This window comes from Saccopteryx leptura, chromosome 2 (assembly GCF_036850995.1).
Source record: "Saccopteryx leptura isolate mSacLep1 chromosome 2, mSacLep1_pri_phased_curated, whole genome shotgun sequence".
In the NCBI taxonomy this organism is placed as follows: Eukaryota; Metazoa; Chordata; class Mammalia; order Chiroptera; family Emballonuridae; genus Saccopteryx; species Saccopteryx leptura.
In genome coordinates this window covers 219,002,620-219,017,812 of record NC_089504.1, presented here as the reverse complement: position 1 = coordinate 219,017,812, position 15,193 = coordinate 219,002,620, and the positions used below count along the sequence as shown (strand labels likewise).

The following is a 15,193-nucleotide window of genomic DNA, read 5'->3' as shown; positions in this document are numbered from 1 at the left end:
CAAAAATAAAAGTCATTGTTATAATGTATTGTAAGTGAATTAAATTGATATCCAGAAAAAGCATGGAAGAAACTAGTCTCTCCATGCTACTGTTCAAATCAGGGGCAACTGCCTAATAAGCCAGACTGACATGCCTTAGATTTCCCAGGCACTTTCTAACAGAATCACCTCCATTTCCTGCAATCTCGCCTTATCCCTTCTCCTTTGTCCCACCCTCTGCCATGCACATTATCTGTTTGTGACTGTGCTTTACTAACTTGACTGCTATCACCTATTCAATAAAGTCTTCAAAAAGACCTAGTTTACCATCATATAACTCATCACATGGAAGAAAGAAACTAGTGAGACTGGATAGGCTATTCTTGTTAATAAAAAAGAATATACACATAAAATGCAGTATTGGAAGAAAAATAGCCATTTTCATTGTCTTAACTAAAAAATATTTGAAGCCAATTTATTTCCTTAAATAGTCCCACAAGTCTGTGTCAGGCCAAATCAAAAAGAAGAGATGGTTTCAAAGCTGGACTCTATTAGAACTGGTCGACCCAAAGGACGTTGTACACTGTGCCTTCGGAGTAGCAGCCAGGGCATACACTCCACAGGAACTGTGCTGTCCACCTGGTCTGAATGAGCACCACTGCAAGGCCAGGAGACTTATTGGCAATTTCTCTGCAAAATTGGGCAGGCTGTCTTGCAAAATTAGGTTCCAAATGAGATTTCTAGGGCTGGCTTCTCTTTTCTCCTGCTCCATAAAGTCCAAAATTGGGCTTAGGATTCTCAAGGCCAAGGTTTCTCCCAACTTGAAAGTGCATGTCACCAGCATTTTAACCAATTACAGCCTCGAGACAGTTTCCCTTAATTCCCAGTGAATTTTTATTTTTATTTATTTATTCTTTTTATTTTTCCAAAGTTAAAAGCGGGGAGGCAGCTTGACCAGGCAGTGGCACAGTGGATAGAGCATTGGACTGGGATGCCGACGACCCAGGTTCGAGACCCCGAGGTCGCCAGCTTGAGCACGGGCTCATCTGGTTTGAGCAAAGCTCACCAGCTTGGACCCAAGGTCTCTGGCTCGAGCAAGGGGTTACTCAGTCTGCTGAAGGCCTGTAGTCAAGGCACATATGAGAAAGCAAACAATGAACAACTAAGGTGTCGCAATGAAAAACAGATGATTGATGCTTCTCATTTCTCTCTGTTCCTGTCTGTCTGTCCCTATCTATCCCTCTCTCTGACTCTATCTCTGTCTCTGTTAAAAAAAAAAAAAAAAAAAAAAAAAAGCAGGGAGGCAGTTAGACAGACTTTTGCATGCGCCCGACTGGGATCTGCCTGGCATGCCCAACAGGGGGTGATGCTCCGCCCATCTGGGGTGTTGCTCTGTTACAGCCAGAGCCATTCTAGTGCCTGAGGTGGAGGCCATGGAGCCATCCTCAGTGCCCGGGCCAACTTTGCTCCAGTGGACCCTTGGCTGCGGGAGAGGAAGAGAGAGACAGAGAGAAAGGAGAGGGGGAAGGGTGGAGAAGCAGATGGGCACTTCTCCTGTGTGCCCTGACTGGGAATTGAACCTGGGACTTCCACATGCCAGGCCGACGCTCTACCACCGAGACAACTGGCCAGGGCAGGGATGCCCAGTGAATTTGAATGATCATTACAATGATTAAAAAAAAGAAAATTAAATTACAGATTCCACAGAGAGATTGAGAAGTTATTGGCTGGTTCATTGAGAATGGGTTAAAGGAGGGGGAAGAATGACCTTTTTCAGAGAGACTATATATATAAAAGATAACACACCACATCTCTACACCTGAGTCTAGATCTGATCATGTCACTACCTTGTGCAAATTTCTTGACTTCTCTCTTTTAGCTAAAAATAGTTCAAAATCCCCACATTGACCTATACAGTTTTCCACAGTCCAGCTCCAGCTCATGGCCAGTGTCATATTCTACTAACCCTACCCTGTCCGGTACCTGAGCCACACCCACACCATGTGTCGTAAAAGTGTGTGTGTCTGAGCTCAGAGTCCAGCTCTTTACCCCAACAGCCTGCCACCATCCCCGGGAAGCTCGCTCCCTCTCATCTCAGTGATCTTCAGAACTGATTCTCAACCTCACTTTGCGTGACCATAATCTCTTATGTTATTGTTTGACAGGGGCATAGTTGGACCCCATTGTGGCTTGTCAATTTAAGTGCAAAAATCACAGTCATTGTTATGCCTTTGAAAAACTCAGAATCATGCTGAAATAGTGGATGTTCAGCAAATGTTGCATTGAACTAAATTTTACGGATGATGGCTGTGAGTCATCCTATTGAGCAGGGGTCAGGAACTTTTTTGGCTGAGAGAACCATGAATGCCACATATTTTAAAATGTAATTTCATGAGAGCCATACAAAGACCAGTGTATGTTACACATTATCCAATAAAAATTTGGTGTTGTCCCAGAGGACAGCTGTAATTGGTTCCAGCAACCCGCAAACATGAACATGAGTGGTAGAAAATGAATGGATTGTAATACATGAGAATGTTTTATATTTTTAACATTATTATTTTTTTATTAAAGATTTGTCTGTGAGCCAGATGCAGCCATCAAAAGAGCCACATCTGGCTTGCGAGCCATAGGTTCTCGATCCCTGCTATAGAGATTAAATTGTATAATGAAATTTCTGCTTAATAAGGCTGGAAAGGGTGTGATAATTTGTAGGATGCTTTCTATTTTAGCAGGAGTTAGATAAAATGCCTGTGCATTTAGATCACTGACAGGAAAATCATCCTTCCGTAGTTCTGCTTAATGGACCTATGGGTGGGTCTCTTTCTTCTGTAATGACAAAACTAGAAATTATGGAGATGCCAAAAGCTGGCCTAAGAAAGCAGTCATGCTTCATTTACACATGTGCAATGAGTTACTCGTGCATCGGGGCTTTGTGGAGAGAGCCTCTGTGTGCAGGCCCGGGCTGGGCTCTACACGCCCCTGGGACCCACCAGCGCTTCCTTTTGCACTCTGCACCTGAGCATGCCCTCATGTGGCTGGGGAAAACCTAGACAAATTTCTTTGAGAGAAAGCTACTTCTGAGCATCCCAGACCTATGAAAACCAATTCTGGTTTCATAAAAACTCCTGGGAAGTCCATTTCGGATGTTTCCTTGGAAATAACCTCTGCATTTCATGGCCAATTCTGATGGAAATGGTTCTAAATAGCCTTTACGTTTTGTAATTTACATATATTTATTAGACTTTGATTTTTTTTCAGGGTGTGGGAGACATTGCATATTATCTTTTATATGTAGTCTTCTGAAAACAGTCATCCTTCCCCCTCCTTTAATTCATTTTGCCGGTTTCAGACAATGAGACCAAGATTTATCCGGTTCCACTCCTAGACATCAGACATTGCAAGCATGTAGTCTACTGTCAGGCCACTCACAAAATTTCAAATTCCATCTTTTGCTAAACTGAACGGAGAAAACACCATGAAGCAAATGCATAAGATTAGACAATGGATTCCACACCTTAGAGAAAAGAGCCTGTGTCTTTTGACAAAGTGCTTGGGGACTTTGAGAGAAAATTTACATCAGTAAGGAGGTTAGCAGAGGGCCCCTTATAAAAAAGATGGAATGACAGACATGCTGTGTCCTGAGTTACCCTCTCATGTTCCACATTCAGCTGAGATCATTTCAAAGGAAAAGCGGTTCAGATACGGGAGCAAGAAAAATACACAGAGCTAGCACTGCCCTCTGGTGTCCACCTGCCGCATAGGCAGCCGTGGATGAGCCTCTGGAAATCTGATAGATCCAGTTTTCTGACTTAAAATAATTACATAAACTAAAGATGGGGAGGAAAAAAACCCACTTTCTAGACACTTAGAATTTCTTATCAATTCCAATGAAGGAAACATCATCTTTCAATAGAATTGATAAGAAACAGAACAGATGGGATTTTCATGTGCTCACCTCTAAAGTTGAGTGTATTCATTCTCTCTGATATTTACTTATAAAGGCAATTTTTTTGTTTGTTTAAAACATAGGCGTTTCATGGGAAACCTCTGTAGCTCCCACTCAATTTTACTGTCAACTTAAAATGACTCTAAAAAAAGGACTGTGAGAAAAATAGGCTTTGTGTCCTTCGATGTTTGAAGTAGAGGAATAGCAAGGGGCTTGAGAGAGGGAGTAGAGCACTTCAAGGCCACATGGCAGACCACAGGCACTGTGATGACCACATCCCCAGATCTACCATGGTTTCCAATATGCTCAAAAGGCAGCACAGAGTTGCTCTCCTGGTGGCTGTAAGACCTCTGCCAGGTGAGAAATTCAGGTATTTTCCACCTTTGCTGGTTGCCTTGATCTCATTTCTATCATTTTTTAGAAGAGTTTTATCAAGAAGGTACTGGGTGGTCAAATTCCAGTGCTCTGTGCATGATGGGATGTGGAAATCCCAGGCAGATGCTTTCTATTCCATTCTGCAGACTGTTTGATCATGACTTCAGGAGAATAACTCTTCCTTTTTTAGTGTGTGACATTCATAGGCTGCTTTCATGGGGACTTACAGGGCTCCCAGCATTCACAAAGCCTCGGTCACTCAGGACTAATTCCAAATAAGCCAGGTGGAATTTTTTAGTTTAGAGGTAAAGACCAGGTTGGGAAATCAGAGACAGAGTGATGCACTGGTGTTTTCTGTACCCTGCTAGCCTCTTTCTAGCATGTTAGAGTCAAAATGGCAAATGTGAATCTGACAGCAAATAGGTTATTGAATGCATGAATGAATAAAAATAAAGAAGCATTTCATATTATCATGGAGTATGGGTAGTCTTTACTCAGCAATAATACCGTCTCTCTTTGGTGATATGGTGACAACAATCTTGTCTCTGTCAGGGCTAGCAAGAGCGGTCCTCAGTGAGTTAGTTGCCTCTCCGAGTAGAGGAATACAACTGGCCAGCATTTCAACTGGGCATCTGCACTGCTTTGCACCTCTGGGCTTTGATGGTAGGGTTCAGCAGGTGAGAATGAACAGCATGTTTGAAATCAAATAAGAAATTCACAAATAAGTTTTGGAACCCAACTTTGACCATCTTCTATTAAATCTACTTCAATTCCAGAGGTGCCGCTGCTGACATCTACTCAGCAGAACACACAACTTGCTATTTGCAGCAGAGAGCTGGCCCTCAGGGTGCTGCACACATGCTCGCCCACCTCCCCACCGTTAAGCATGGCCACTGTCTACAGCCCTTGGGGACTCCTACAGACACTAGAATTGGAAAAACATATCACGTTAATTAAAGGATCAATGAACACATGAGTTAGGAATGTTATTCAGCCTTGAAAAGTAAGGAAGTTTTGACACCTGTGATACCACGGTTGAATCTTGAACACACGATGCTGAGTGAAGTAAGCCAGTCACAAAAGGACAAATGCTGTGTAATTTCACCTACATGAGGTCCATAGAATAGCTCAATATATAGACAGAAAGTAGGATGGTGGGGGCCAGAAGCTGGGGGGGGAGTAGAAAAGGGGAATAAGTGTGCAATGGGGATAGAGTTTCAGTTGGGAAAGATAGAAAGTTCTAGAGATAGATGAGGATGATGGCTGCAGCAAGAGGAGTGTAATTAATGTCACAGAGCTATACACTTAAAATAGTAAAAATGGTGAACTTAAGGTACAATATTTACCAGGATAAAACCAAAATAAATTCACATATATTCCACAAATAATTATTGAAAGGTTATGCATGTCAATTCTATACTGGGAGATATAAAAATGGATTAGATATGGTACTTACCTAAAAAAAAAAGTCATAAAAATTTCCATGGAAACATCATTAATTTTAGTGAACCATTTTTTCTTTTCTTTTCTCTAAAATTTCCCTTTTGTAGCTGGTCTAAGAAATATTTTATAGGTATACTTCACTGGTGGTAATATTAGTGATAATAAATATTGCAGTTTGAAATATTCAGTACTCTGATTTTTAATTCCTTCACAATGAGCTCAACTGACTAGTCAGTAAAGGTCTTTGCTCCTCATTAGAGTCCCTCTATTACAACAGGGTCTGCCTGCTGCTGCTTCTTAGTGGGGATGGAGCAGGAGAAGAGGTCAGGGTGGGAGAGAGGAGTAAGGAGGGAAGGAGGGAGAGGGAGGTGGGGGGAAGGTATGAAGTGCATCTAGTCACGAGTCCAACAGCAAAATTAATAGGTGTTGTCCACTGACTATCAATTAAGGCACAATCAAGGAGCCTGGGTTTTGATTTGGATAAGCCGCTGGCAGTTTTGTGGGAAGTCACCAAATAAACAATAATTCTAGACAATTGTGTCCCTTGGGATTTAGACGTGCATTTTCAAATGATGCACAAATGAGGATGTTGCTTTGTGTGTGGAGACAACAGGGGAAAAAGAAAACCACTGGGCAGACCCAAGTAGGTGGGAAGCGAAGGGACAGCACTGTCCCCAGTGAGCCCTTGCTGCTGGGGCTGAAGAGGCTTGAAAGGCACTTGGTTATTTACCAACTTACTGTGGGGTAGGGGTGGGAGCAGAACACAGTGTACTTCCGGATGATGCCGTTCAACTTGAGCGGGGGTAGCCAGGACACAAAGACCATGGAGGCAGAGGCCGCGGCTGCCTTGACGCCTGCAGGAGGACCTGGAACTAGACACGAGAGCCACAAGTTTAGTCTCAGCCATGTTGCCAACACCTGCACTCAGGCCCACCTGCCTGATGTGACCCGACCCTGCCCCACCCCCTGCCATCTGGACCCCGCCACACCCTCTGCTCAGTTAAGGCCTCTGATAATGTGTTGTAATGTCAAACATCAAAGTTGTTCTCAAAAAATACCGCCTTGGTTTGAAGTCTGACAGAAGTCTGACTAAGTGTTATACAGATACTTTATTCTGCTTTACTTTTGTCATAATCCCTTTCCTGGCCTTGGTGATCAGGCATAGGCAGGCGTGTGTGTGTGTGTGTGTGTTCGTGCATGCATTTATGATGTGTGTGGTATGTGTGTCTATGTGTGTGGTGTGATATATGTGTGTAGGGTGTGTGTGTTTAGTGTGTGTGAGTGCTGTGCTGTATATGTGTGCACCCATGCATGCACATATGTGATCCGCCACAGGAGCCATGGGAGCCTCAGACCCACAGTGGTGTCTTTGAGCCGTGAGCGGATGGGGTGATATTGGATGGATGCATCCACATTGCACTCAGCACAGCCCAGCAGTGCATACATGCCCCTTTCTCTTTCCATTTCCACAAAATCTGATATTTTGCTCCTACTATGGCTTTCAGACATTCTTTAAAGTAGACAAATCTTTTAACTCAAGTCTCATGTGGGAAACTGCCATATAGCTGTGGTGAAGTGGAGTGGCTCTTCTTGAAGTAGAGCGAGGAGCAAGGCGTCCCCACTGGACCTCGGGGCTCACCCCGTCCAGTGGGGCCCCCCAAGCCCATGGACCTCACAGGCACCTATATGAGAGTCATTGCAGTAGAGGGCGCTTTGGAATCTACACGGCTGAGGATCTTCCAGGACATCTGGTCTGTTGCGCTGCTGGTGTTCCCGCAAGTGCACAGAGCACGACGCAGTACAGCTGTGCGCTGTGGGCCCTGCGATCCTCAGCAGTGTTGACTGACTTATGAGAGGGTGAGAGACAGCCTGACGCCTGTTTGTTTCTCACCCACTCAGCTCCACTTTCAGCTGTCCCAACAAAGAAACTGTGAACCACTGGGGAGGGAGCACCAATCACACGTGACACCTCCCACGGGCCTCTCCCCACAGGGTGCCTTTCAGAGTGATGTGCACTAGTGAGGCTCTCAGGAAATCTTTGAAAGTAAGCACAACCATCTCTCTTTACACACGCACAACGTCTGCTTTTGCAGAAGAGGATCAGGACTGAAGCTACATTATGCCCCGCCCCCACCCCCACCCCCACCCCACAGTGAAAGTAACAATTGGAAAATTTATAGATGGTGTTTTGTTTGTGTCTTCTTTCCTCACTGCTTGGCTCTGGTTGTAGTCTCAGCAAATAAAACAGCATTAGGATTACACAAATGTTCTCGAATTCAACATCAGCTGCCTTGTATACAAAACAGAAAGCCAGACCAGCACACATTCTCTTCTGTTCTTGTAGCTTAACAGAGGTGCATGGTCTCATTTGACTGGAAGTCCTTGGAAGGGAACCTGAAAGTTGAGAAATTATCATATACCCTGAGAATATGTCCAGGGATCAAAGGCTATATTTATGGACCTGAGACTTAATCTGTGGGCCCAAGAAAACATCTATGGACCTTGGAATATGTCTATTAACAAAGAATCCTTCTGTTTTGGGTACAGAAAACTTGCTCCATAAACAAATGTTTTGATTGTAAACTATCCCCTGCAGAAGTAAACATTTTGTCTTATTTTTGATTCTATGTATTTCTTTTATCTAGTATTTATTTATTTTGTCTTTCTGTGTTTTATTAGAAAGTGATAAATTTTTCCTTTTTAAGATGTCACCGAACACCACAATTGAAACCTGTAGGCCTCCTGACACTGAGGGGCTAGGATCCCTAGTTTAGGGAATGTATTGGAAATAGAGGATGAGATTGACTATTTCTTGTTAATATGATTAGTATTTCCTTACATGTGAGACACCAATGACCATGGAAACTTCCACCCGTGCCCACAACAGTGCCTCGCTGAGGAACAACTTTATGAATATGGGAAATTATTATTTTACTAAAATTTTACCCATATTTTTACATAATTTAACTGAAGTTGATGGTGTATTCCAAACTTCAAAACCATAAGGCTTCATAGTAGATTAATACACAAGACCTATGCTTAACTTTATTAAGCATTCCTCCTATGGTCATTAGCTTTTGTGCCTTCCTTGAGTCAGACACAAAATTGCATTTGGTTCTAGAAACTGCCCAAAATGTCTATTTATATTAGACAGATACTCAATCTATAAAGGTGGCTAGCACAAATCTTTATCATTTCTACACTAATGATTTTTTCATGTGAATCTAGGAGATAATTTCATTATTATATTATTTTTCCCCTTCTTTCCATTTAATCTCTGCTCTGCTTCCTTAAAAAAGTGCTGATGACTTATCCCAAGTGAACAATGACATTCAATTCTGCATCACCCCTTGTCCCACACACAGGTACACATGGAGTGCTTCTCCTGCTGCCCGGGGTAACTGGTATACCCAAGGCAGGACCTTCTAGCAGTCAATCACATCTCCATATACCATTAGCACTGGTAGCGAAAGCAGAGAATTATGACTGAGAGATTAGACTTTGGGTCTCGGGGTCAAGTTTTGAGACAGAACTCTATGATTTCTAATACTGGAGAATTAATTAAAATTTGATCCAAAATGACCAGTCAGTAAGAATCTGTGGTGAGCCTTCCCTTCTTATTGGAATTGCACACTCTTCTGAATAATGCAGGTGTTAAAATTCATGTTGCTGATCAATTTGCTCTTTAAATAATAATTCCAGTGACATCTGTGTTATTACTTAGCAATGCAAAAGAGTGTTCTGCCCCTGCACTGAAGGAGTTGAGATCAAATAATCAAATATCTAATGTCAAGAATCATCCCACAATGTGTCAAACTAGGTGTTTGCACACATCACTTTACTTTTTATATCTTAATTCTGTCTGATAGCTATGGAAATTTTGTACATGAAGACAGTCAGAGAAGGTTAGGTAAGGTGCCCAAAGTCCCACGGGCTGCAGCATCTAAAAGTGGCTCTTTGTCTGTTCCTTTTAAAAAATTAAATTAGAGCTGTCTTCACTCAGGACATAACTTTACAGACCTCTCTACCAATGTGTGCCTTTCTTATGGCATTGCTTTCAGATACAAAATTTCTCTAAATAACCCAATGCCTTTGAGCAGAATTGGCTGACACTTACACTTTCCCAGGAAGAATTACCTGAATATTTTAGAAAAATGAAAGCTAAATGAGGCTGAATTTGTGTGCAGGTCCTAAGGTACAAGGAGGGCCAGACAGACAGTGCAAATACTAAGTGGGGTGGAGGGACGGGACTGCTTGAGGGAGCAGGACCTGGTTTGCTGAGGTCAGAGCAGAGTGAGGTGGAAGGCGGCAGGTTGTGAATGTCAGGGACATGTTTTTTGTTTTTTTTTCTGAAGCTGGAAACGGGGAGAGACAGTCAGACAGACTCCCGCATGCGCCTGACCGGGATCCACCCGGCACACCCACCAGGGGCGACGCTCTGCCCACCAGGGGGTGATGCTCTGCCCCTCCGGGGCGTCGCTCTGCGACCAGAGCCACTCTAGCGCCTGGGGCAGAGGCCAAGGAGCCATCCCCAGCGCCCGGGCCATCTTTGCTCCAATGGAGCCTCGGCTACGGGAGGGGAAGAGAGAGACAGAGAGGAAGGAGAGGGGGAGGGGTGGAGAAGCAGATGGGCACTTCTCCTGTGTGCCCTGGCCGGGAATCGAACCCGGGACCCCTGCACGCCAGGCCGATGCTCTACCACTGAGCCAACCGGCCAGGGCTCAGGGACATGTTGTTAGGGGACAGAAGTGCTGAAGAGAAGCGTCTACCCAGGCCTTGGAGCATGGTCCTTGGCTTCGCAGCCATAGGGAGAATAGGAGCTGGAGTAGCCACATGTTTGACATTCTAGGTAGGAATGGGTTGCAGAGACATCAAAGTTGTTAATACATGGTAAGTTCTCTGCAATATGTAACTGTGCTTCCACCCAACCACCCACCAGCTTCCTGGGGGACAGGAAGCTGGAAAAAGGACAAACAAATCTCAGAGCCAAATTAGCACAGAGCTTAGGTATCATGGTCTCATCTCAACCCTTTCTTTGATATAACTGTGCTCTCCTGTGGGGGCTTACATATGGGGTCAACTGGACATCAGTTGATCCTTCCTTTATTAAAGTGAAAACTGCTTTTCTCATTCCTATAATATTTATTAGAACTTGAACTGTTCTTCAGACAGGCTTGGATAAGGTCCTTAGTTTCTCTTAAAATAATTTTAAAAACCCAACTATTTGTCATATAGTTTTTGTAGCTTTGGGAAATAGTCACATAGCCAAGTCTAAATTACATGAAATGGCAAGAATTAATGGTTTGAAACAAAAGACACTGTGATTTAAAGTTTCACCAAGTCATCATAGATTCTTATTAAAATTTTTAAAAATTAACATAAAGCTCTCAAAATAAGGGCTTATTCTAAAGTGATTCTAAAGCTGGCATGGAATAATATGACTTGACCATTACATAATTTTCAAGTAGAAGGCTGGGAATAATCAGAGTTTATGCTTAATAGCTAGAGAGTCACTAAAATTATTCTCACGGTATACAAAACAGGTATGTATGGCAATTTTTACAGCTCTGAGATAAAAGGAAATTTTATTTATTTATTTTTTTGCTTAAAATAATACTTGGCCAAAAAAATTATAGGGGATGAGAGAAACAATGGATATCCAAACAAAGGCACTAGGAAGTTGATGGTCTGAATCATGCTGGCATAGTTTGAAGGGCAGCAGAAGGTATGCACAAAGTTAAGAATTAGCCCAGCAAATTAAGGTGAGCTCTTCCATCGAGACTTCCTAACAATAGCTCCAGCCTGGGAATGCTGCCACTTGGCAGGAGCCTCCCATGTCTCCTGGTGTTTCAGACAGGAACTGAGTGTTGTACCCAGACCCACCCCATTTCTCACCATCCTCTTTGGTCCTAGTGAAGATCTGCTCACTCCTGACGCCATCTCCGGCGCGGGTAAACGCCAACACCTGGATGCTATAGTTGGTATATTTTTCCAGCCCGTCCAGCTCCAGGGAAGGCTGCGTTGTGGTGATGTTTTTAATCTCACCTAGCTCTGGAGGACAAGAACACATGATCCGGTTACTGCGGCTGTGAGCATGCGCCTTTCCCGGTGTTGTCCTGGATGTTCAGCATGGGGCCATGCGCTTCCATGTGCCACACCCTAAAATTGCTCAAAGAGGACTGTGCATGGCCTTTCCATCTGAACAAGATCATTCATATCAAAATGCCATGGGACATCTGTCTGGAAAACAGAGCCATTCACTCCAAGTTAAGTGTTATAAACCCAACGCCAACACCACGGTTGCCACGCCCCTGAATTCTTCCAGCTAATCACGCATGTCCCTTGCACCCCAATCCCAAAAAGCTGAGGACCATATATTGCTCACTCCGTAGACACATTACCGACTGCTCATTAAGAAGCTTCTGCATCATACCATGTACAGTGACACGTGATAATCACTTCGGAAGGTGTATAAATGTCTATCTACTATCTTGTACACCTGAAACTAATATAATATTATATGTCAACTGCTATTAATAAATAAATTTTAAAACTCTGCATGCATTTAATGTGTACATTTTAATGAATTTGGACATATGCATACATGTGTGATACCATTATGACAATCAAGGTAGACATAGCATCACCTCCAGAAAAAACCAAAAACAACTGCAGGCCGAGTTTTGTTTTTTGCTTTTGTTTTTAAAACCTACTCAAAATCAACATGCACGTATCTTTAAGAACCTCAGCTGTTCTTCTCTAATCTCTGAGCTAAGTTGAGGTGGCTTAGCAAACTCTTTTCACCTGGAATAACCCTCTCCACATCCTCGCTGACATGACATGCTGATGTGTCAGAAACTTGCTGTTAGCGAAAAAGGCTCTGTCTTCTGGGGTGAGATCAGCTGATAATGTTCAAAGGTGGAACATTATGCTCTCCCCTCTTGGGCATGTTATACATGGCGATTTGAGAAAACTAATGGTGATGTTTTAATACCTCCACCTATGTTTAGGTTTTGAAAGGAGCCACCTGTGGAGGAGCCAGAGCAGGAGGGAGAGGCCCGAGGAATGGCTCACTCCACAGGCAGGTGTCCGACCATGGAAGGTTTGGGACTGCCTGCGCCCCGTCCCATGTGCCTAGTTACTGAGAGGATGGGTGGGAGGTAGAGGTACAGAGAGATCCTCTCTGGGCAGCTGGCGGTCAGAAAGGCTGACTTTGCAAACATGTAGAGAGCCATAAGGCTGCCTACTAGTTCTCTGCTTGTTCTTACCTGAGGAGAGGTAACTGGCATGCTGCACGTGCTTGCTTGGGCATCAGCACTGTTCTAGGCACACGCATTGACTCATTTAACCATTACAGGGACTCTAGTATTTCTACATTTTACAGGAGAGAAAATGGAGGCAGAGAGAGGACCAACACATAGTCCAAGGTCACAGAGCTCAGTACAGTGCAGGCATCCCCAAACTACGGCCCGCGGGCCGCAATGTAGCCCCCTGAGGCCATTTATCCAGCCCTCACTGCACTTCCGGAAGGGGCACCTCTTTCATTGGTGGTCAGTGAGAGGACCACTGTATTTGGCAGCCCTTCAATGGTCTGAGGGACAGTGAACTGGCCCCCTGTGTAAAAAGTTTGGAGACCCCTGGTACAGTGGCTGAGAGCAAGGTCGTGGAACCACAGTGTGTGGCCTAACACCACCGTCCACCATCTCAGCCACTGGGCCATGGCCACTCCATGGAAATGTACTATCAGCTAGGTGCCATGGGCTTTTGGATGGCCTGGTTTTCTCTTTCTGAGTTTTGTCTTTCTTGTCTCCATTCTTCTGGAATATTGCATGGAATTTCATAGATTAATAGCCACCTATTTGTCATTGTGATGATGGAGATATCCTTTTCAATGTTTGCTTTTGGTCATCCCCAGGAGGATCAGAGTGGAAGCAGGCACAGGAGAAATGCTGACTGTGAAGTAGCGCATGGGTGGCGAGTCTTGTCACATGTGTGCTGGGAGTCTGTGTGTGGCGAGGGTTACAGGGCAGTAGAGGAAGGGGCACACGAGGGATGTGGGGGCACAGACTCAGCCTCAGACCTGAGTGTGAGCTAAAGGCCTGTTTGCACTGTGAACAGATGGTGGGCAAGTTCTGGGGGCAGGATGCTCTGCTGGAGGAGAGAGCCAGGCAATGGGGCAGCCCTCAAAAGACACAGTTAGCCCAGTGTCTTCTGGGGAGGCCAGAAGAAGAAAGATTTTTAGGGACCACAATTTGGAAGCCTCAACAGATGCTTATGAATATGAGAAAACTATTTGCTCATGTGTGTGGCATTGCGCATTCATTAAGTCAGTCATGTTAGACTCAGGAGAGTTAGGAATACTCCCTCTGAAGGCAGGGTCCATCCTGGGTGACCAAAGGTCTTTTACCATTATATTATTCACATATAATTTTTATTTTTCTGAACATATTTAAGATAGGGCAATTGGATTAGAATAAAACCTCTAAATGTTAATGAGAAAAAGTATAAGCATAAATCTTCTAAGATCTTTTCAGATTTAGAAACTTCTACAGTCCTGGCTGGTTGGCTCAGTGGTAGAGCATCGGCCTGGTGTGCAGGGGTCCCGGGTTTGATTCCCGGCCAGGGCACACAGGAGAAGCGCTCATCTGCTTCTCCACCCCTCCCCCTCTCCTTCCTCTCTGTCTCTCTCTTCCCCTCCCGCAGCCCAGGCTCCATTGGAGCAAAGATGGCCCGGGCGCTGGGGATGGCTCCTTGGCCTCTGCCCCAGGCACTAGAGTGGCTCTGGTCGCAACAGAGCGATGCCCCAGAGGGGCAGAGCATCGCCCCCTGGTGGGCAGAGCGTCGCCCCTGGTGGGCGTGCTGGGTGGATCCCGGTCGCGCGCATGCGGGAGTCTGTCTGACTATCTCTCCCCGTTTCCAGCTTCAGAAAAAAAAAAAAAAAAAAAAAAAAAAGAAACTTCTACACTTCTACATACATTGTGCCAAAAATTAAACACACATACACACACACAAATACATATACACAGCTGCACACATGCACACACATGAAGCACATGCATATATACATGCCAGCACACACATATGCACACAAACACACATACAAATATAAACACATGCACACTCATGGCTGCACTGACAAGCACACACACATATGCACTTGCACACATGCAAACACACTCAGGGGAAATGTTTCTAAGGAGACAGAGAGTTCCCTGGGGCTGTGCCAGGAACTAGTCATGAGAACTTAAATCATTTGACCTCTTGGGGCCTCTGCCTTTCATTTGTTTGCTTTTCTCTTTAAAAGGGGCCTGGGAGTCTCCACCGCACAGAGAAAATGGGCTCAAATACATAATGTGGGAGAGGCTGTACCCATAGGAAGGGTTGCTCCTGAATGAGGCCATGAGGAGGAGCAGGAGGAGGAGGAGAAGGAGGAGAGGAGTAAGGGAG

General features: G+C 44.4%; 1 protein-coding gene across 1 annotated transcript in view; it reads right to left on the bottom strand.

The window, feature by feature from the left end:
* The window catches only part of DSCAM (DS cell adhesion molecule), a 636,673-nt gene that overhangs the window by 67,880 nt on the left and 553,600 nt on the right, over nucleotides 1-15,193 (bottom strand). Inside the window, exons 19-20 of the mRNA XM_066370162.1 lie at nucleotides 11,642-11,797; nucleotides 6,485-6,618 (exon numbers count right to left, since the gene is read on the bottom strand). Coding sequence (XP_066226259.1) covers nucleotides 6,485-6,618; nucleotides 11,642-11,797 — 290 coding nt within the window. The remainder of the gene's footprint in view (nucleotides 1-6,484; nucleotides 6,619-11,641; nucleotides 11,798-15,193) is intronic.